The following is a 22,660-nucleotide window of genomic DNA, read 5'->3' as shown; positions in this document are numbered from 1 at the left end:
TGTGTGTGTGTGTGTGTGTGTGTGTACGCGCATCTGTGTATCTATGCTCACTTGAATGTGGAGGTCAGAGACCTACTTCTGATGTTCATCCTCATCTACCACCTTATTTGAGGCAGGGATGTTCTGTTGCTCACCACTGCATAATGCCAGGCTAGCTGGCCATCAAGTAACTGGAGATTCTGGTGTCTCTGCCTCCATCTTGCTATGGGGACACAGAGATTACAGACAGATGCAATCCTTTCACTTTTACATGGGTTCTGGGAATCCAAACTTAGGTCCTCGTGCTTAGCTCATAGAGCAACTGATTTTGGCCACTGAGCTTCTCATCAGCCCAATGGGATGTTTACAGGACACTCATCCAGAGAGAATCAGGATAGGTGGGGCATCGGGGATTGTAGATGAGGAGATCAGACAGAAGTTACAGTTACTTTAGATAGGAGAGGATCTTCATGAGCCTGCCTGTGGGACTCCTGAGGCTTCATCAGGAGGCTGGGGTATTTGTGAGCTGCCTGGTTTCTGGCTTAAGTCATGTCAAATCTGTCTTCAACTAAACTCAGTATCCAGCTCTGTGCTGTGACTATACTTGGAGTTGGAAGTGATCCTGTGGTGGTCTGAAGTCTCAGCAGGATGGGCTTGTCCCCAGGGCACAAGTCCAGTAGAGAATAGTACTGTTGAGTCCGGGGTAAGCAGGGAGGAAGGCGAAGCAATCAACAGTGTGTTCTCTTAAGGCCTGGGGTGGGGTGTTTAGAGAGGAAGACAGTGCTGCTGGTTTCCCTTGTCAGCCGCAACAGTAGAGAGATGCTCTGGCATCACTGTGTCAGAAGTGGAAGGTGACGCAACCCTCACACTATTTGAACAAGAGACAAAAATGTGTCAGAAATTTCAATAAGTGAATATTTATCTTGATCCAAATATCCACCTTTGAAATGTATCCAGGAAATATCAAAATACATGTGGATAGGCACAGGGTAGTTTTAAGCTTGTTCATAGCATTATATGTACTATAAAAACACAACTGTGTTATTTAATATCATAGACTTCATTAAATAAATGATGGCAGTTATGTGGTGAAAAGGAACCATGAAGCCAGGGTAACTTTCACTTTTTTCAAAACCTACTTTTAATGATGGTTCTTAAACACTCTAACCTCCCTTCTAGCTACCCCCTCCCCCCACCAGAGGCAGTGGTAAAGGAAGGATATGGGGAAGTTGACCTGTTTAGAAATGATTCTTTGGAACAATTCCCATCTGTGTTGTCAGGAAATCAGCAGTTCAGTTCACAGGTCAGCAGCAGCAGTTTGATCCACTCACAAACACTTCATGGATACACCAGCAGTCCAGTTCAGTAGTTTGGGTTAACAGCAGCGGTGGCATGACCTAGCAGGAACAGCCAGGCCTCAGGCAGACTGGCACGAGTCAGCAGGAGGAACCAGAATCACTAGGAACACCAGGAAAAGTTCTCGGCTGTGCCTCTCTCAACCAAGAGAAGACCAGCAAAGATGAGAGATCAAGAAGCGTTAAGCTATGCAAGCAAGCCAAGCTAAGCCAAGCCTCTGTCACTGTCCATTGAGTCCTATTTATACTCCCTCCAAACATCACTTGTTCTCCAAGAGTCCCTGCCTCACGTATCTTGCCTCAGCACATGAATCTTAGCAAAACTCCAAGTAAGTCTGTCTCAGCTGACATCACTCTGCCAATTGACCTGAGTCTGTAGAAGTGGCAAAAAAGTGCAGCACACCACCAGAAGTTTTTGACGAGTTTCTCTCTATGAAGTTCTGACAAATAATGTCCAACTGCCCAGAGTGCATGTGGTTAGTAAAGAATCCTTCATCACGTGTTCTGTCACGTGCTTGTTTTAGCAGAACATCCTCTCACCTGTGTCTGCTTCAGGAAAACACTCCTTCACGTGTTTGACCTAGCAAAACATCTCCCAACACTTTCCGAAGAACCTTAAGGTTCCACTTCAAGCCAGTTTTAAATATTTGAGAAGTCTAATGGCAACATGTTGGAAAATATCATTGAGTACAGCAAATGCGATCATGTTTTGTGTGGTAACTAACGGACAAGGCTGAGAGTTTAGCTCAGTGTTTGAGCACTCGCTTATCATGTACAAGGCTCTGGTTGCAGTCCTCAGTACTGTAACACACACACACACACACACACACACACACACACACACACAAACACACACACACGAGAGAGAGAGAGAGAGAGAGAGAGAGAGAGAGAGAGAGAGAGAGACTACCTACCTCCAACATCAGCACTTAAGACCATCCTCCTCGTTCCAACCTAGACTTGCCTTCAGTATCTGGTTCTGTCTCACGTAGTCACTTTCAATGATTACTTGGCAGTATCCATTGTCTTTATGGGACTTTGAAACTGTATGGAAATTGACCTATTAGTTCAGTTACAAGACTAGTGTGTGCTTAAGGCACAACTGAAAGATTGCATTAAGGATTTAGTTGATATTTAAAACTTTGAGAGGCTGGAGAGAGATGGCTCAGCGGCTAAGAACAACGACTACTTTTCCAGAGGTCATGAGTTCAACTCCCAGCAACCACACCGTGGCTCACACCCATCTGTAATGGGATCCGATGTCCTCTTCTGGTGTGTCTTAAGACATTGACAGTATAATCACATATATCAAATAAATAAATCTTTAAAAATACTTTAAAAGGATCACATCAAAATGATTTTGGTGATGTGATTTATTTGAAATATTATTTTGAATCCATGCTAGAGAATCCATAATTGGTCAAAACCCTTACTTAGCACTCTGGAGGTTAAGCCCTTTAAAGTATATCTCCTTTGGTAGTCTCTCCAGCAGTCACCCTGTGCCTGAAGCTCTTTAGTTCCATTGTTGTGCGACTTGGGGTGTTTAAGCTCTGTGTGCCTGGGTTTCCCTCCTCCAGAATATTCCAGAGTCAGTCCCGGATTGGATCAGCCAGCAGTGTGTTCTGTCAGGGCCTGGCCGAGAGCTCCCGCAGAAAGGCAATAGCTTGGCGCACAGAACCAGCGCTCATCCGTGAAGGAGGCGTCTTCAGGCTGCGCTCCCGGGACAGCGCGGAAGGCACCTAGCAGGCGAGGAGCGGCTGAGGCCGGGCCCTGACAGCTTCTGGTGACCGAATGTGCCCCACCCTCGAGGCACGGTTGGCATCCGCCCTGCCCGACGGCCGGTCTTATGGGCGCTTCCGGAGACTCGTGGCTGCGGGTCCTACCCCAGCTCGGGGACTTAGGAGCTCGCCCAACTCGGAGCGATCCGCCCCAAGGTTCAGGTGCCCGCTTCAGAGACACCGACGTCTCCGCGCGGAGCTCTGGGTGTGCCCAGGCAGCTGGATGGGGACCCAGGACACCCATGGTGTTTTCTCCCCGACCCCCGATACCCACCCCCACCTCCGGGTCCCACTCGTTTCCCACCCCCACCCCCACCCCACCCCCACCCCCACCCCCACCCCCACCCCCACCCCCACATGTAGTAGCAGCGGTACAGACACCTTGTGGACCTGAGTCCGCACTCGAGCCCGCCCCCGAGTCCCCATTGGTTGAGTTCATTCAGGGGAGGAGCCGAGGAAGCACTCCGGGTTCTAGTCCCCGAAGATCCGTCCTGCTCAGGACACCCTCGAGTCGCATCGCGCGGGCCCACGTTGCTCTGCTGGACCTACAGGCGCGGCGACTGCCTGCGGAGCGCTTGGTGTGCAGTCGTCGTAGAGCTGCCCGCGACAGGTGAGAACTCGGGATCCGCTGCACTGTCCCATCCTTGTCGTCGAGGCGTCGCTGGATACGAGTTCAGAGTCCGCTGAACGCACGAGATGGCTGCGGGTTCCAGGCTCCTCTGGTTGCTGGGCCTGGCTCTGTGTGTGCTGGGCGGCGGCCACCTCCCGCGTCCCCCGCACGTCTTTCCCCAGCGTCGACTGGGAGTACGCGAGCCCCGCGACATGCAGCGTGAGATCCGGGAGGTGCTGGGGCTGCCGGGGCGGCCCCGATCCCGAGCACCTCTCGCGGCTGCCCAGCAGCCAGCGTCTGCACCCCTCTTTATGTTGGACCTGTACCATGCCATGACGGATGACAGCGGCGGCAGGGCCCCGCAGCCTCACCTGGACAGCGCTGACCTGATTATGAGCTTTGTCAACATAGGTGAGTGTGGGGAGGACCCCAGGGTGTCCGCCGTCTCCACGTGGAGAGCGCATGGCTGCCTGTCTTGAAGGGACTATCCTAGCCACTTGACTGGGGATGCTGTCCTCTAGAAGCATGCGGCTCCTGCCACAGGGAGTCACGAGTGTGGTAGAGTGTGGTAGACTACAGGGGTCAGGACTGGAAGGTCTGAGTGCTAGCTCAGGTTCCAGCAGGCCTTCTCTCACCATGACGCCTAGTAGTAGTAATCTGGTGATGCCCAGGTTCCCTAGGTGGCACCGGAAGACAGTCCTGGGGAGACTGATGAGTAAACAGAGGCCGTGATGCTGTCACTGTGATAAACGCAGCCCTGAAGAGAGGGACAAAGTTCAGTGTGGAAACCTGTGGTCATATCAAAGTGACCAGAGCTGACCCTCATGCCGGGACAGCAGGCTCTTTCTGTGCAGTAGGAAGTGGGTGGGTGGGGTGCAGTGTCAGGTGGTGGAGTGGACAGACTCAGACATGACTGTAGCCTCGTGGGCCTGGGCCCCAGCGGCTGGACTTTGGCCTGGCATGGGAACTGTTCAGGCCAGTGACTGACCCAAGGGGCAGCTGTGAGTCCATTCTCCCAAAGAGTGGCTCCTCCTTTCTCCAGGTATCTCTAGACATCAGGACCACTTTCTCCTCCTAGTCTTAAAGCTATTTTCCCCAAAGCCTTTATCTGTAGTCTTAAGTATTTAGTTTTAGTCAGGTACTCACCGGCTTTGCTCCTGTCTGTGACAGGTAGCCTGGGGCTGGGCTGGGTACCAGGTCTTGAGCTGAGAGCAGGGCACAGAAGGGCCTTGGCATGACCACCAACTTCTTGTATGCTCGGGGCTGCTTGTCCTCCCAACAGCACAGGGGACCAGCCACAGTCTCTTATTTCTCCGGGGAAGGTGACACAGGCGGTGGCCCCTGGAAACTGCCTGATAAGGCCCCGGGTTGCCTGGCTTTGCACCCAGTGCTCATATTTGTGACATTCCTTCCAGGGGAAGGAGAACTTTCCAGAGTGTAAGCAGAGTGTAGGGGGTAGCGGCAGGCCACCTGAAGGGAGGAAAAGGACGACCAAACCTCTGCTCTCTGATCCATGGCTGCTGGTGACTAAGTGGGGGTGGGGTGGGAGTAGGGGTGGGGGTGGGGTGAGGGTGGGGGTGGGGTAGAACACAGTGAAGGACAAGGCGGTCCTTAGGCAGCACTGAGGGCCCATGTCCAGGAAGGGCTGCAGCCAGTGGCATCTCTATACAACATTCCTGCTTAAAGACCCAGCTTGTGTCCTTAGGACACATGTGGGACTTGAGACTGTCTCTCCATCCTCAGGACAGGCTGACCTATAGTGCAGGAACAAAGAAACTGAACATAGCATTGCCCAAGAATGTCCCCAGGGGAACCTCTGATCAAAATGAGTCACCACCCAGCCCAGGCCTTACTCCCCTCCCCCAACTTTCTCTCTGGGTCAAGACATGAGCAGGGCCTTCGGAGACATCATTTGCTCTCTCCAGGATGGACATTACTCCCTCTGGGACTCCTAGTAGATCACTAGAGATGTCAAATGGACAAGCAGAAAGCCAGTGGAGAGTGACCCTGATGATTCCTACCCCTGCCACCAGCAGCCGAGCCTTGTACATGTGATGACATAGTTCTCAAGAGAGCTGGTCATGGTGATTCATGGTTGTAATCCCAGCATTCAGGAGGCTGAGGCAGGAGAATTGCTGCAGAGTAAGCAAGGCCAGTCTGGACATCAGAGTGAGAGACCCCATGTCACATGAACACAGAAAGGGATATAAGGTAGATGTTCCGTGTGTCTGTCTTGTAGACATTTAAACCTAGGTTCTAAAAGCCAACCAAAAGCTGTGTGTCCTTGTGCTTAGAATTTTCTTCCAGTCCAGATCATCTTTCACACTCTTCCATTTGTCGTTGGCTCCCAGCAACAGCATGTGAATTATTTGGGAATCCCTGCTTTATGGACTCAGGGTAAATGGCTAGCCCAGGCACACATAGCGTGCCTAAAGCCACGTCCATAGTTACGAATGTCAAACTGTGGATTGTGTTTCCTTCCAAGTCACATTTTACCCCATTTCACCTGAGTGTCCAGGAGGACCCATAAATTAAAGAGCAGGTCTTTGTTCAGTGAAGACTCAGTGTGGCTAACACATTGGCCACATTAGTAAACACTCCTAACCACAGTGAATTGGACCCTGAGTGTCAGACACATACCCAGATGCTGCTCTGTTAGCAAGACAGGCCGATCCTGAAGGTCAGAGTTCTGGAACCAGCATCCCAGTGGTGTCCAGGCTGTGACCTTGTAGAGCAGATGTGACAGCAGATTCCTATACCCTGGTGTCCCTGTCTCAGAGAATGGAGAGCCTGGAGCTAAGCTGGTACTCACAGTCCCAGACCCTGCCTGTAGTCCCTGCTTGTCCCTGCCCACATGTCCTCCTTTCTGTGGTCTGTTTCTTCCAGGCATCTGAGTGATAGTATCAGGAAAACTAGATGCCCCTCCCCCCAGCCCTGATCGTTGGGTTTGTTTCAGAGGAACATGCTTGCTCACTGCCCCGTCCCTGGCTGGGTGGCCTCAGGCTCTCCTCTCCTTCCCAAGGGCGGAAGGAGGCAGAAAGGACTAGCTCTGCTCATGTCAGTGGACAGGCAGGTGGCTCAGTTCTGGATGGGGAAACTGAGGCACAAACAGCACTAACAGGCAGAGTCCAGGCAGGAGCACACGGAGCCATCAGCACACGCATTGACCCCTTTCCCAGACCAGGAGCTTTTATCCCCGAGGCCTCCGATAGCCAAGGGCAGGGGCAGCCATGAACGGTGGCCGGGTATGAAAGAGTGAGACTGTGTGAGCATTAGAGGCTGGCTGTGGTCTCCCTCTGCCCCTGCCAGCTCTGCAGCCAGAGACCCTTTCTTATCACCGAGGGTCATCTCCTTTGGCTTTTACCCAGGGAATTCCTTCAAGAAACATTCATTCATTCATTCATCCATTCATCCATTCCTCCCACAAGTAGTCATGCAGTACCTACTATGTGCCAGGAAGCCTGGCTCGTGGTTCCAGTTGCAGGGGCACTCACACTGCCTGTGTCATTTGGGAGATGAACTTCTAGTGGGAGAGACAGAGAATGCATACATGTGCCATGAAGATGGTTGTCAGGTATAAGACACACACACACACACACACACACACACACACACACACACACTGCACAGTTTGGAGACAAGAGGACCTGAGGAGGGCTGGGTCAAGGGACTTCTGACCTGGGACTCACACAGAAAAAATTCCCATCCTGATGCTATGCCTACTCTATGATCTGGACTTTCCTAAGCACCCCACTCTCTCTGAGCCTCAGTTTCCCCTTCTGTGAGATGGAAGTTCTCATCTTAAGGGGCTGCCAGAGCTGAGTGAGATGACAGATGTGCTGGCCACATGCCCAGACCTCCACATCTGTTCCTGCATTTGCATTTACAAGTACTGCCACAGGAGAGTGAGGCTCAGAGAGGGTTGTGATAGTCCCAAGGCCACACAGCAATTCGTCTGCATCCGATGCGTATGTCCTCCATGCAGCTGCCTTTATCCTCAGCCTGGGGCCTGTCCTGTCCCTAGATGCAGTAAGAGATACTGTACTAGACTAAAGTGGATGTACACTGTAGGCTGAAGATCCTGTTCATAAACTGGATTTACATATTCAATATATAAAATCCAAACTGTCCAAAATCAGGGGCACCTATGGGAATCCCGATTTTAGTAGCCAGTCCTCCTGAGACTTTTTTATTTTTACTGGCAAAACTTCACTTGGCCTGTTTTATTTCAAAATGCATTATTTTTCTTTTAATTATGTGTATGTGTGTATATGTACACGAACGTTGATATGTGTGTGGGCATTTGTGTACACAAGTGAATGTGTCAGGGAAAGGTGAAGCTGATGTCTGGTGCCTTCCTTGATTGACATCCCTTTATTCACTGCAGAGTGCACTACTTCCACCAAGTCTAGCTAGCCAGCTTGCCCTGCAGATCTGGTCTCTGCTTCCCAAGTGCTGGGTTACAAGCAGCCACCTTGCCTGTCCGGCTTTTCCCATTAGTTCTGAGGTCTGAATTCCCAACCTCAGGCTTTCATCGCAAGCCCATTTACTGCTCAGTATCTCTCCAGTCTTTGTTTCTGATCTTGGTTTTGGACTTGAATTTGATTGAATGAATAGCCCACAATTTCTTCATATTCATTTATAATAATAATTATAAATAATTAATGGCTACTTGGTTATTTCCAGTTTGGAGTTACTTGAATGGAGTTGCTTTGACCTGGGCCTAATGATGTTGCCTTGTAGACTACACACTTGGGAGCTAAGGCAGAGGCATCTTTAGTTTAAGGCTTGCCTGGGAACTTTACTGAGACCCTGAATGCAAACTCTAGTAACAAAACAAAACAAGGAAAGAAAGAAAGAGGCAGCTCAAACCACCTAGTCTCTCTTGGGGCCTTGATTTTCCTGGGCAAGTACTTCTACCACTGAACTATACTCAAGACCACCTCCATTTTTGGAAAAGTCTTGGTAGATCACAACCTTCCCCAGCCTTCCTCAGTTTGAATGATGCTACATGTCTTCAGAGGTGTGGCTTTTCTGCCTGTCAGATCTGGGGCCACAACCAGCCCACATCTTTCCTGGTTCTAGAGAAACTGAACAATATGGAAGCAGACCAGATTAGATTCTCCACAGCCCTTGTCCCACCACATGCTACAGCACATCTGTGTGCTGGTGGTGCTCAGGGCAGACTGGCTGACGGGAAGGAGTCAGGGAGCATGGAGAGTTGCATCAGGTGGGGTGGATGCTGGCCATCCCTATCCCTGTGGTGCCAGCAGTGAGCACATCTCTGAGTACCTCCTGACAGCCCCAGTTCCATCAGACCCAGCAGGAGGAAGGTGGCTTCCTTGTGGACAGAACATGTTGAGAGTCACCTCCACCCCAATATGCCACTGTTGAACTCCAGGTCCACTCATTTCCATAGTTGAGACTGAAAGTCCATGTTAACGGACCTTGAGCGTGTGTGTGACCTTGGCAAAGAACCTTTTCTGGGCCTCAGTCTCCTCTCTCTGAACCCTAACCCGGAAGACCTCAGTTCTTACCCAAAATGTGCCACCCTTTCCTACTGCTGGGGATTCCTCTAGGGATGAGTCACTCAGGCCACCACCTCATAGAAGCAGCTTCCTCTCCCCTCAGGCAAGAGGGGATGTGTCATCATGTACCACATTCTTGAGTTTCTTCTGGAGGGATTGGTCCTTGGTCACATCCCCTGGGAATTGTTTTGTACCTCAGCAGGCTTGATGTGGTCGCCTGTGTGGGTGTTCCCTTTTAATCTGGGGTCTGGAGGCAGCTGAGGACTGGAACAGTAATTATGTGTGCAGAGCCGTTTATGGAAACGGGCTGTGAAGGAAATCAATGCGGAGGGAGACTCAGCTGAAAATACCTCAGGAGTGAGGCTGGGCCACACCACAGTGTTTGAGGCTCCTGGTGGGAGAAATTCCTTCAGGTGCAGAATGCATAGGTCACCAACTCCAGGGCCCCACAGCAGCACAAGGCAGTTAAGCCCAGCCCCTCTTCCTCAGGGCCAGAGGAGCCTGTCTGCACCCTTAAGGGCCCCATCAGGAAAGGAAGCAAATCTCACAGCAAGTGCAGACATCACAGTATCTGGTGGGGACTCACTGTGATGTGGTCGCACAGACCAGCCCTGGGAGCTGTGAGTGATGGACACTGAGCCAGTGTCCCGGGAAGAGCAGAAGCTCACCCTCTGTCCACAGAACACAGCAGCTTAATGAACAGGCTGCTGCAGGCCATCCATCCACTGGACATGTTCAGTACTGCCCGAAAGAGCTACCATCTAGAGGTGCACCTCAGTCAGGGACAGAACCCATTGACAACACAAGGAAAGGAGACAGGCCCAGAGCCTGGTCACATTCCACCACTGACAGAAGTCAGAGCAGGAAATCAAGCAGGGCAGGAACCTGGTGCCAGGAACTGAAGTAGAAACAAGAGAAACACAGCTTACTGGCTCCATCACCATGGCTTGTTTAGCTACTTATACAGTCAGGACTACTTGCCTAGGGGCCCTGCCACCATACACAGTGGACTGGGTCCTCGCACATCAGTCATAAGACAATACCACACAGGCTTGCCTACCGGCCAGTCTTATAGAAACATTGTCTCAATTGTGGTTTCCTCTTCTCAGGTAACTCTAGTTTTTGTCAAAGTGACATAAACTAACCAGTACAGGTACCTGGTGAAACCAAGTATAGCTTTCCCTGTGGCCAGGACATTGCTTTTAACATGGCTTTCATGGTTTTGCCCAGCGTGTCTGGGATACTTGCATAGAATAGTCAATTCGCACGATTTTGCAAAGTGCCTCAGCACAGCATTTCTGTGAGTACCGCACGCCTCATCTGTCGACAATTACCTGTCTGCTTTTACTTGTGACTTTCTCAAAGGCTCACCCAAAAGCACCCTATGGTGCTTTTCAACCCGTCTCCATCATTCTGCAACCTATGGCTCCTTAATTCTACCTACAAAGAAATGACATTGCCTAGTTGGGGGAGGGGGTGTGGAGGCAATGGCGTTGCGTTCAAACCCTACACCTCACACGTTTACAAGATTTTTGTTTTTTCAATCATCACATTCTTTTTTTTTTTTTTTCTTTTTGAGACAGGGCCTCACTGTGTAGCTCCAGCCTGTGTACCTACGTAGACCAGGCTAGCTCAAACTCATAGAGCTCAGTCTGTCTCTGCCTGAGTGCTGGTCTTGAAGGCATGCACTGCCACGCCAGGGCTCCTCTCTTGTTTTTTAAACCTCCTTAGTGCGAGCTTAACGATGTTGTTCAGCAAGAACAAATCCCGCTTTTATCCAACTGCACAGACATGCCCAAGGAGGACTATTCAGGGAGCACCCCTGCACTTCCTTTTTGTTTTGTTTGATTTGGTTTTGGGGTTTGTTTTGTTGTCTCTGCTACATATGACAATGAACAGAGAACTACATCTGTTAGAGAAAAATTACAAAAACCATGCTTTGATTGTAGAACTTCAAAGACACCTGGAAGTGCCATGGGACTTTATCCTTTCCATCCTGGCCAGGGGCCAGAGCCTCCACTTGCCCCTACAGAAGCAAATCTGTCACCTGGCCCTCCCTAGCCCTGCTGTGCGCCAGCCATTACTGCCTTAAAGTCCTCACAGAAAGAAAGCTGTCCCCAGGTTTGCTTGGGCAGTTTAACCTAGTGCTTTCTAGAACCTGGCTTGTGATCAGCAAAGCCTAGTAGCCACAGAGGAAATTGTTAAAGACTTGGAAACACATAATTAAAATCTCGGTTAGGTTTGGGGAAGACACAGCTGCTTTAACCCCTGCGTTCTGGAAACACAGATATTTCAGCATTTGAAAGTGAAAGGAGAGTCTGGATGGTGGAGAGTCACACAGTTTTAATCCCAGCTCGGGAAGCAGAGGCAGGTGGATCTCTGTGAGTTTCCAGCCAGTTTGGTCTACAGAGTGAGTTCCAGGCCATCCAGGGCTACACAGAGAAACTTTTTCTCAACCCCAACTCCCTCCGACCCCCACCAAAACAAACAAAAACAAATCAAACAACAAAAAACCCAAAAAGTGCATGGGTGCTCCCTAGATAGTCCTCCTTGGGCCTGTCTGTGCAGTTGGATAAAAGCGGGATTTGTTCTTCAGCTCTAGCCTCTGCCCTGACAGCTGCACCCACCCTGGGCCACACCTCAGCTGTCACCTCCCTCCTACCTCAACTTTCTGGGGTCTCCTAATTGGGATCTCAGGCTATGTGGTTCTCCCTAGCCCTGGCCTGCAGCTCACTGCAGGCATGGACCGGTTAGCTCACTGGGTCTGTGGGTAGGTAGCACTCCCCCACCCACACAGACCCTCTGTCCTGTGCTTAGGGCACCTTTGCTAACTGCTAAGACACCATGCTGCCTGCCATGTGGGGCAGATGTCTCCAGGATGCAATGGCCTGTCCCAGGCTGGTCATCCTACTTTAATGTTTATTTTTTTTCTACTTCTGTTCTTTCACTTTCCTTCTGTCCCCTAGAGGAAATGCGGGTCTTTGGTCTTCTGGTTGCCGGCACTGTGTCCCTCCCTTCTCTAAGGCCCTTCTGCTATTGACCTTGGGATGTGGCCTGCACTCTGCACAGCCTCTCCCAGAACACTGAGGGAAACTCAACACAGCCCTACCAGCCCGGCGCAGCGGTCAGACACGGGCTCTGGGAGTCCTCTGTCCACTGAAATCCAGCCAATTGTGTCCCTGTCCACAGGGCTTTGTTTCTCTACCTTGGACCAATGTCCATCTTGCCGCTGGCCTGGGAGCTCTGAGAGGAGGCACTGCGACTCGTCTGTGGGTCCAGGGGCGTGCTGAGTGAGCATCTCTTCAGTTCCCCACTACCCCACCTTCTGGGACCCGGTGGGCAGGCATCCAGGGCAGCCCACAAGCCTGTGTGCAGAGCAGGCACTGCCCCACCCAGGCTGCTTGAGGTCCTACTCTGAACACAAGCCATCCTGGCTCCTGGTGATGACCCCACTCCCACTTTGTCTTCCAGTGGAGCGTGATCGTTCCCTGGGCTACCAGGAGCCACACTGGAAGGAATTCCACTTTGACCTAACCCAGATCCCTGCTGGGGAGGCTGTCACAGCTGCTGAGTTCCGGATATACAAAGAGCCCAGCACCCATCCACTCAACACAACCCTGCACATCAGCATGTTCGAGGTGGTCCAGGAGCTCTCCAACAGGTACTGTCCCTCTGCCCAGGTGCCCACCCCACCTCAGAGCCTCATGGTCTAGTGTCTGGCAAGGGTCCTGTCCAGAGGGTGCATTTCCAAGAAAGGAAAGGGGAGCCTCCTGGGAGAGGGGTCTCAGACATGAGAAAGGGGCTTGGTCTGGCACTCCTGCCCTGTCACTCTGGCTGTGGGGCCCTCACTAGGCCACAGCCCTGAGCCACTGAGCCAGTGTTCCCATCAGCACATGGACTCTAAAATGTTGAGAGTTGATTATCAGGGAAATGTGGTAGCAAAGGAGGCTCAGAGCCAAGCAGGGAAGAGAGTGGTCCCCAGCAGACACAAGGTACAGACAGCTGTGACAACCTCCCTCAGCCCTTGGGTAATTGTTCTTTCATGTCCACAGGGAGTCTGACTTGTTCTTTTTGGATCTTCAGACGCTCCGGTCTGGGGACGAGGGCTGGCTGGTGCTGGACATCACAGCAGCCAGTGACCGATGGCTGCTGAACCATAATAAGGACCTGGGACTCCGCCTCTATGTGGAAACCGAGGATGGTGAGGCACCAGGACTTGGCAGGGAGCTGCCCTGGGGGTCTTGGGAGGTGGTTCCAGCAGAGGCCACCAGACTAGGACACAGAGCCCTCTCACCGTGGGGGTGTTGGGAGGAAGATGTTTGGCCTTTCTTGAGGACTTGGGTAGCCTGGTGAGGTCCTGGACATGGGGAGAGGTCCCCGCCAGGAATGCTTCTGGTCCTTCACACACAGCAACTGACCTCCTGAGAGCCAGGATCCTCTCCAGGGAAACAGTCCTCTCTGGGCAGCAGGCCTCCACTCTGACAGGTTCTACACTAGGAAGGAGGGGTGGGGGATCTGCACCCCAGGTTTTCTGAGCTCAGAGCCTGAGCTATCTCAGCTTTGCAGAGTTGTAACTCAGCACCACAGCCTGTCTCCTCGGACACAGGGGTTTATACTTCACTCAAAGGGCATCTGGAACATTTCCTTTATGTAGGGCAGGAAGGATGGAAAGGACAAACAGGGCAGGAACCTGGTCTCTCTGGAGTCCAGCAAAAGACTGGAGGATAACTTGGAAGGAGAGGACAGACAGGTGGCAGGCATGGGTCACTCTGAGTTAGAAAAAAGTGACAAGGTGCTTGGAGAGTTTGGAGGAGTTTAACAGCAGGGGGTGACAGATGGGACTATGGCTTTAAAAGACCTGCTAACTTCAGCCCCCTCCCTCAAGGAGGGGGATCCTAACCTGGTTCTGCCCCACCTCCACCTCTGCCTCCCTCCCCCCTGCCCCCCCCCCCCGCGGGTGGGCGAGCTCTCTTGGGTACAGTGGAGCCCCGCCCTCACTGCCAGTTGTCAGCAGCTTTAAACAGGGGTTTGGAGAGACAAGCCAGGCAGCAGGGTGGCCAAGGGTGTCCTCAGCTGAGTGAGACCCATGGCCATCTCTGGCAATGTCCTCTTCCCTGCTCTGTGACGCAGCGCAGAGGTAGTGTGAGCTGCTCTCACGAGGTGCACCTGGCCTTTTCCTCTCTGTCCCGGAGCTGGGAGCCCCGCGGCCCGTGGACGATGGCTGCGGCTCTGAGGCTTCTGGCCTGGGCCCTCCCACGCGGGGTCTCTGCCCATCGCCCACGGCCCGCGCTGCCCCACCGCCTTATCGGCCGCTATTTTACCGGCCGCAGCGGGAGTGTCCAATTCTACACCGACCCGGTGAAGGCGGTGGAGGGCATCAAGGATGGGTCAACAGTCATGCTCGGGGGCTTCGGGCTCTGCGGCATCCCCGAGAACCTGATCGGTGCGCTGAAGACCAAAGGCGTGAAGGACCTGAAGATCGTCAGCAGCAACGTGGGCGTGGACGACTTCGGCCTGGGCATCTTGCTGGCCTCCAAGCAGGTCAAGCGCATAGTATGCTCCTACCTGGGGGAGAACGCACTCTGCGAGCAGCTATACCTGGCGGGCGAGCTGGAACTGGAGATGACGCCGCAGGGAACCCTGGCCGAGCGCATCCGTGCGGGTGGTGCGGGCCTGCCCGCCTTCTACACGCCCACGGGCTACGGCACGCTGGTGCAGGAAGGGGGCGCCCCGATCCGGTACTCGCCCGAAGGCCACCTGATTTCCCTAAGTGTGCCGCGGGAAGTACGCGAGTTCAAGGGCCGCCACTACCTGCTGGAGCACGCTATCCGCGCTGACTTCGCCCTGATCAAGGGCTGGAAGGCCGACCGCTCGGGCAACGTGATCTTCAGGGGCAGCGCGCGCAACTTCAACGTGCCCATGTGCAAGGCCGCGGACATCTCGGTGGTGGAGGTGGAGGAGATCGTGGACGTGGGTTCTTTCGCCCCGGAGGACATCCACATCCCCAACATCTACGTAAAGCGCGTGATCAAGGGGCCAAAGTTCGAGAAGCGCATCGAGCGCCTGACCACACGGGACGGCAAGCCAGCACCCGGGAGCAAAGACCGTGACCCTATTAGGAATCGCATCATCAAGCGCGCGGCTCTCGAGTTCCAGGACGGCATGTATGCCAATCTGGGCATCGGGATCCCTCTCTTGGCCAGCAACTACATCAGCCCCAAGATGACGGTCTACCTGCACAGTGAAAACGGGATCCTGGGCTTGGGCCCGTTCCCTTTGAAAAATGAGGTAGATGCTGACGTCATCAACGCAGGCAAGCAGACAGTGACGGTGATTCCCGGGGGCTGTTTCTTCGCCAGCGACGACTCTTTTGCCATGATCCGCGGCGGACACCTCCAACTGACCATGCTCGGTGCCATGCAAGTTTCCAGATATGGCGACCTGGCCAACTGGATGGTGCCAGGCAAGAAAGTGAAGGGCATGGGCGGGGCCATGGACTTGGTGTCTGGTGACAAGACCAAAGTGGTGGTCACCATGGAACACTGCACCAAGACAAAGGAGCCCAAAATCTTGGAGAAATGCACCATGCCGCTGACAGGCAAGCACTGCGTGGACCTCATCATTACCGAGAAGGCAGTGTTTGAAGTGGACCGGAGCAAGGGGCTGACCCTGGTGGAGCTGTGGGAGGGCTTGTCTTTAGATGATATCAAGGCTACCACAGCCTGTTCATTTAACGTGTCCCCCAACCTCAAGCCCATGCAGCAGATTAAAACTGAAGCTTGAGGAGCCTCAAGGGCTGATTTGCAAGTGAGGGCCAACTGGACATTTTTAGCAGCGCCTGACCCTGGGCCACACTGGCTCTGCTGTCCTCCGGCTGCTAGATGGTATCTATCAAGAGCCATGTGATTTTAATTAAAAACCCTAACCTGAGCCTGTGTGTCCTGTCCCTAACTAAAGCTTCTGATCAAACCATTGAGACACTGGTCCCTCTATCCCGCTTTCTGTGACACTCACATACAAGGCTCCAGAGGGTTCCCTGGGAGGTCTCAACACCAGTGCTGCCCCTCATAACTGAGTCATGAAACATGGAGAAAACCGTGAGGCAGGAAGACATTCTACCCAGAGTGCACCTGGTGCCACTTTACTGCTGCCTGGAAACGCAGAGCTTCGGATCCCTGAGCAGGAGGAGGAACACTCCATTTTGTCCCTCTGGATTGTCTTCTTGGGCCCTTGCTTCTGTTCTTAATTTTGTTTCCCTGAATCCTGCCTGCACCCAACCTTGAGCTGCTTGTGTGTCCCTAGAAGGAAGGCAGGTGTGTTTCCTGTGAGATCAAACTTCTGGAAGATGCTTGGTGCTGGTTCTCCACCTGGAAGACTCACTATGCACTAACAGTCCCAGTGTGTATAGGAGGAAGCTGGGCCTTAGCACAGGTGGAGTCTAAAATCTACTCAGTGGCATGGATGGACTCCTACCTAGTAAAGTGCAGTCTGCACTGTTGCCTATACCACACTGGCACTTTGTTCTGGAAGTCCTGCTGGCCTGACTTCCTGACCCCAGTGTGGCAGTGCTGGGATCTGTCATTCTGAATCTGTGAGTTTGAAACTAAAGCGAGAAAAGTAAGTGTGTGTGTGTGTGTGTGTGTACACACATGCACTCACACCCTGAGAAAGCATTCCCAACCCCCTCATGCATTTCCAGAGCTGGGAAGCCTGGTGCCCACTACTAGTTAGGGTCCCATCTAATGATGGGGGACAAGGAACAAAGCTGATAGGGTGGGTGCACTCAGGCCTCTCATAAACAGAACTCTGGAAGGAACAGCCTCAGTCTTTATCAGCTTCTGTCCCACCCTCACTCAGGCCTCTGCCTTGTGCTGGGCAGGGTAGGAGTCGCTCTGTCTGCAGCTGCTTGCTCCAGGCATTGGATAGTTGATGTTCAATGGGTCTTAATTTGTGACCCTGTAAAATGGGAACCTTGGCTTAGACGCACCATGGGCTCTCAGTCCAGCTCACCTTACTTTGAAAGCCTCCAAATGTCCCCGGGCCCTGCACAGCAACTCCCCACTCTGGCTTTGAAGAGTTCAGCCAGGAGCTGCTCTGAAGCTTCTCTGTGTGCCCAGAAGAATCTGGAAGGTCAGTTACACAAAAGGAAAACAAATGTGGCTGAGCCAGGAGCACTGATGGCCTCTGTGTTCCCTAGCAGCCAGGGTTCTGGGACTTCACAGTAAGTAGCAGGGCACAAGGCCTGCCCTGGGTCCAAGCCTGCCCCTTGTGTCATGTGTAGGGTCTGATACTGTGGCTTTGAAGGCCCTTCCTGCTCACAGCTGTCTCTTCCCAGGGGACACCTGCCACTCCCCAACCCTTGGCCCATAGCTCTTGGCCACATTCCTGGGTCGCCTCACAGCTACCACATTTATTGGTAGCAGGTGAAGTCATAGGTCAAAGGGTGAATTGAGTCTTTCAAGTGGCCGGTGAACTGCTGGTGTGGAGCCCAGCTGTGTGAAGGCTCACCTTTGAGTGGACTGTCCTCAACAGGCAGACGGTGGCCCTGACCTCCGTGCCTAAGGAAGAGCCGGGTAAAGCACAAGTCCTGCAAACAGACGAGTGTGTGTGCACATGTGAGTGCGGTTTGTGTCGTTGTGGTTTTGTGTTGGGGATTGGACCTAAGGCTTCGTGCTTACCAGGCAGGTGCTCTGCTACTGAGCTGTGGGCTCAGCCCTTTGTGTTCTTGTACACTTCATCCAGTACTGGTGGGAACACACTTCATCCAGTACTGGTGGGAACACACTTCATCCAGTGCTGGTGGTAGAACCCAGGGCCTTAAACAAGAACTCTTTCTCTGAGCCACCTCAGTGTCTGAGAGTTTATATGTGCACATACATGCGTGTATGTGTGCATTGGTGCTTCTAACAAATCAGCTGAACAACAGCGCTGTGTTATTAATATGTAATGTGAGCATAGCTGGGCTTTGGTGTGCAGAATTTCACACAGGCAAAGGGGAAATGGTTCTGTGTCCTATTATGACACCAGAAGGGAACTTGACTGCAGATGGGAGGTGAAATCCCCCCAAAGCGAGCTGCTGCATGAGCGTGGGCATTCAGGAGACCGATTTTGTGGTTATTATACTGTTTGACTGGATAGGTTTTAAATAGTGCTTTATATTTATTATTTGAAAATTTCATACATGTATACAATGCTTTTTGATCATATCCATCCGCTACCACCTACTTCTCCTTCCTCTAATGCTTTCCTGTCTGCTTCCCTTTCTTCTTCTTTTTTTTTTTTTGGTTTTTTGAGACAGGGTTTCTCTGTGTAGCCCTGGCTGTCCTGGAACTCACTCTGTAGACCAGGCTGGCCTCAAACTCAGAAATCCGCCTGCCTCTGCCTCCCAAGTGCTGGGATTAAAGGCGGCTGCTTCCCTTTCTTCTTATTGGTTATTACCCAAGTCCAGTCTCTGCGCCCCATCTACATATAGATGTGGGGCCATCCTTTGGCATGGAGACAACCTACTAGCAACTAGATCTGTGTGATGTTTTGTTTTGTTTTTTAAAGCAGGATTTCCTGTAGGCTATGCTGGCCTCCAGCTCAGTGTGTAATAGAAGATGACTGAACACTCTCCTGCTTCCCATCTTCCTGCCTTTACCTTCTGAGTGTGGGCGGGGTCACCACGTCAGTGTAATAGAGTGCTTCTGCATTTTAGAAGGACAGGAGACACAGGCAGAGTCCACTAGCAAAGCCAGAGCTGGTGGTGTAGGTTGTTCTCCTGTGTTGACTGTGGAGGCATCTGCTGTCCTTAGTGGATCTGGGATGAAATCCCCCTGTTTAGGTTCCACTCTTCCTGTGGACAGGGTCTTCCCCTGCTCTGTCTCCCTGAAGCCCTCGCCTTTCTCTGAAGCCCTTGGCTGGCCTAGTGAGCACAGACTTGGCACTGGGATGAGCAGGATATGAACTGACTTGACTTTGTGACTGCTCTGACTTCTGTCTGTGTCCTGCCTGGGGCCTTGGTTGTAGGAATCAGAGAGACAGTGAATGCCCCACCATTGGATGAACAAGCTTGCCATGCTGGGAGAGTAAGCCCAAGGTTTGTCCTTGCAGAGGCTGCCCTGAACCACATAGCCTACTTTCCAGAAAGTGCAGGCTGATAGGACCAGGGTGTTGGGTCATCGGACCAAGAGAGCCCCCCAAACTTGGGCAAACCCCTACCTGTCAGAAGTTTCCCAAGTCTATGTCAGATTATCACTAGCAGGGATTCCTGTGGGCTACTGAGGTCCTTTTCCTGCTACCTCAGACCTGCTGGACAGAGTGCTTGGGTTGGTCTCCAGATGAGGAAAGAGGTTCATAAGTGCCATAAGTCAGTCTCTCTCTCCTTCTGCCTCTGTCTCCCAGGGCACAGCATGGATCCTGGCCTGGCTGGCCTGCTTGGACAACAAGCGCCACGCTCCAGACAGCCTTTCATGGTTGGTTTCTTCAGGGCCAGCCGAAGTCCTGTGCGGGCCCCTCGAACAGCAAGACTACTGAAGAAGAAGCAGCTAAATCAAATCAACCAGCTGCCACACTCCAACAAACACCCAGGAATCTTTGGTGAGAGCAAGGCTGGATCTGAGGCCTCTTTTAGACTGGAGTCCCTTCCAGTCCCTCAGCTAGGTCTGACTGGAGCCCCCTGCCCCTCACCCCTCAGAGTATGCCTGGTAGGGAAGGGTGGGCTACAGCCAACAGTCTGCGTATGAAAGCAGAAGTGTGCGTGCCCGAGGGTCCTGCTGGGGCATTCACTGAAGTGTTTGGAGGCCTCCCAAGCAGGAAGGTGAGAGATCTTGCTGAACACAGCCATAGCCTGTGCTGATGGAACCACCAAAGGACCGTTGAGCTGGGTCACGGCATGAGCAGGGATCCAGAAGTGGACCTTGTGATTCCAGTGGTTTAAGTTTCCTATTGTCCTTCGTTATAAATGTGTCTGTCACATCACCATGGGGGAGTACCCATGGACACTCTGTAGGGCAGGACACCTGAACAAACTGTGCCTTCTTTTCCCTGCAGATGACAGCCACGGTTCCCGTAGCAGAGAGGTTTGCCGCAGGCATGAGCTCTATGTCAGCTTCCGTGACCTCGGCTGGCTGGTAATTTCTGCCTTTCCTCTGCCTGATACCTGCAGACCCTGGTGTCTCCAGGGTGGGGGTGGTGCTACTGTGCCTTTAATGTGTATAAAAGCCATGAAAATGAAGGCAGTCCGCCCGCTCAGCCCAGTAAGCCGGCAGCACTCCAGGGAAACCGAGGCTGGGTGGGCGGGACCTCTGGGCTCTTCCTGCTCCAGCTGCTGCAGAAGAAGTAGGGGCAGCTGTGGAGGAGACAGCAGAGGGGAGTGAAGGGCAGAGCTGAGATCCAGCCTCACTTGCTGAGGTGAGGGTCACTGAGGGGATGAGGGTACACAGCTTCAGGTCATCCCATGATAGGTGCTATGCTGATGGTCTATGGAAGGATATTGAGGTGACTCACCCTTTCCCACCCACAGGACTCTGTCATTGCCCCCCAGGGCTACTCAGCCTATTACTGTGGCGGGGAGTGCATCTACCCACTAAACTACTGCTTGAACACCACCAACCATGCCACTATGCAGGCCCTGGTCAGTATCACAGGGCCTTTCTTGGGACCTGAGGGAATGGACAGGCATGAGGGTGGAAAGAACAATGGCAAAGGGGACTTTCTCTGCAGACTCAGCCATGACATTTGGTTTCTGCCCCTTAGTAAATGGTGTTGCTCACATGGGTGTCTCTGGACAGACATCTGAGCACACAACAGATGAGTGCTCACCGGGGGCCTGCAGGACCCGACATGTGTCCTGTGTGTCCTGGTATCCTGGTATCCTGGTAGATCTGGCCTGATGTTCACAGGTGCTCACCCATCGTGCCTGGCAGTAGCAAAATTACAGTTATAAAGTAGCAACTAAGTTAATTTTAAGGCTGGGGGGGATCACCACAACATTAGGAGCTGTATTAAAGGGCCACCCCATTGGGAAGGTTGCAAGCCACTGCTCTAGAGTGAACATCAAGAGCTGCTCTGAGCCAGTGTGGAGGTGTCCTCTCACAAAGGGTGTCTGCTGGCTGCCTGGAGCCACTGTCCTGAGAGATGCTCATCCTGATGGCAGAACGTGAATGCTTTAAAGATGGGCAGGACTGGCACCCACTTCAAGCTGTTACACCATCAGACAGCAGCCTTGCCTTAGAAGTTGAGGTTGAGCCACATCAAGGTTGGGGCGGCAGGGTGTTCTTGAATTTATCCATTTGTTCCATGAACATTTCTAGTTCAGTCTGCAAAAGAGACTGTCCCTTCCACAGATGACACCAACCTGGTGGGGATGTAGTAAAGCACAGAGCAGTATGGGCCAGTGGGGTCCCAGAGGGTGCTGCACCATTGCACCCAGTGCTGGGACCAGCAAGCTTATCTAAGTTTCCAAAGAAGTGGATGTGACTGTGGACCAAAGGCTGAGAGTGACGAGGGGCTTGTGTCTGAACACCTCCAAGCCAGGTTCCTGGGCTGTGTCTTGAGGGCAATGGGTGGGGCAAATGTGCAGGGACGGAGCTGCCCTAGCTACAGGTAGTCACAGGCACTGGAAGGGTAGTGGGTGGGAACTGGGACCACCTGGCTCATGTGCTACCTACATCCCTTCCTACTAGGTACATCTGATGAAGCCAGATATCGTCCCCAAGGTGTGCTGTGTGCCCACTGAGCTGAGTGCCATTTCTATGCTCTACTATGATAAGAACAGTAATGTCATCCTGCGTAGGAAGCGCAACATGGTAGTCCAGGCCTGTGGTTGCCACTGAGTCCCTGCCCAACAGCCTGCTGCCATCCCATCTATCTGCTCAGGCCCCTCTTCCAAGGCAGGAAACCAATAGACCTTATCAACTCCAAGGCCAGGAGGGAAGGCAGTGCTTTCAACTCTGTGTCCACATTCAGCCCTCTTTCACAGGGTTGGTCCTCTCCTGGCCCCTCTGTTCTCTCTCTCTGCCCTGGTGACCTCAGTCCCCAAACAATAGCCCATCTCTCATGGCCCCCCTCCCCCAAACTCCCCAATACAGCCAGGGACAACTATGTCCTTTGAGATTGGCACAGAAGTCCATTTTACCAATCTATTCATGATCATTCCTGGCCCAGCCTGACTTGAATCTGGAGCACAAGATGGAGGTCAGGCTCTTCAGTATCCATCAGAAGATGTAGGTGTGTACAGACATGACCAAATTCCCTCCAATACACCAGAGCCTGTCTCTTGGAGGTGCAACATGGGCTTTCTAGAGAAGAGTTTAAAAAACATGGAAAAGCCAGGTATAGTCATGTATACCTGTAGCTTTAGCATTTGGGAGGCTGAGGCAGGATTACCATGAGCTCAAGGCCAGCCTGGGATATCTATCAAGATCTTCC

The 22,660-nt window shown here is 52.5% G+C and overlaps 2 protein-coding genes across 2 annotated transcripts; both read left to right on the top strand.

The window, feature by feature from the left end:
* Positions 1 to 3,572: 3,572 nt before the first annotated feature.
* Positions 3,573 to 22,347, top strand: LOC117709096 (bone morphogenetic protein 8B). Its single transcript, XM_034503210.2, has 7 exons — positions 3,573 to 4,133; positions 12,722 to 12,911; positions 13,303 to 13,451; positions 19,634 to 19,828; positions 20,282 to 20,361; positions 20,754 to 20,864; positions 21,916 to 22,347. The coding sequence occupies exons 1-7, from the start codon at positions 3,809 to 3,811 to the stop codon at positions 22,063 to 22,065; spliced, it is 1,200 nt and encodes a 399-aa protein (XP_034359101.1). The 5' UTR covers positions 3,573 to 3,808; the 3' UTR covers positions 22,066 to 22,347.
* LOC117708346 (succinyl-CoA:3-ketoacid coenzyme A transferase 2A, mitochondrial) lies at positions 13,601 to 16,180 on the top strand. Its single transcript, XM_034501927.2, has one exon. It carries the CDS (start codon positions 14,468 to 14,470, stop codon positions 16,031 to 16,033), a length of 1,566 nt encoding a protein of 521 aa, XP_034357818.1. The 5' UTR covers positions 13,601 to 14,467; the 3' UTR covers positions 16,034 to 16,180.
* Positions 22,348 to 22,660: the final 313 nt, after the last annotated feature.

The sequence above is a fragment of the Arvicanthis niloticus genome, chromosome 5 (assembly GCF_011762505.2).
Source record: "Arvicanthis niloticus isolate mArvNil1 chromosome 5, mArvNil1.pat.X, whole genome shotgun sequence".
NCBI classification, from domain to species: domain Eukaryota; kingdom Metazoa; phylum Chordata; class Mammalia; order Rodentia; family Muridae; genus Arvicanthis; species Arvicanthis niloticus.
This window is presented reverse-complemented; position numbering and strand designations above follow the sequence as displayed.

Bases quoted from the DNA above. Each gene is read 5' to 3' on its own strand.
- LOC117709096 (XM_034503210.2), top strand. From the start codon at position 3,809: ATGGCTGCGGGTTCCAGGCTCCTCTGGTTGCTGGGCCTGGCTCTGTGT. The intron at 20,362-20,753 runs GTAATTTCTGCC...TCCCACCCACAG, and splicing joins TCCGTGACCTCGGCTGGCTG to GACTCTGTCATTGCCCCCCA. The intron at 20,865-21,915 runs GTCAGTATCACA...CCTTCCTACTAG, and splicing joins ATGCCACTATGCAGGCCCTG to GTACATCTGATGAAGCCAGA.
- LOC117708346 (XM_034501927.2), top strand. From the start codon at position 14,468: ATGGCTGCGGCTCTGAGGCTTCTGGCCTGGGCCCTCCCACGCGGGGTC.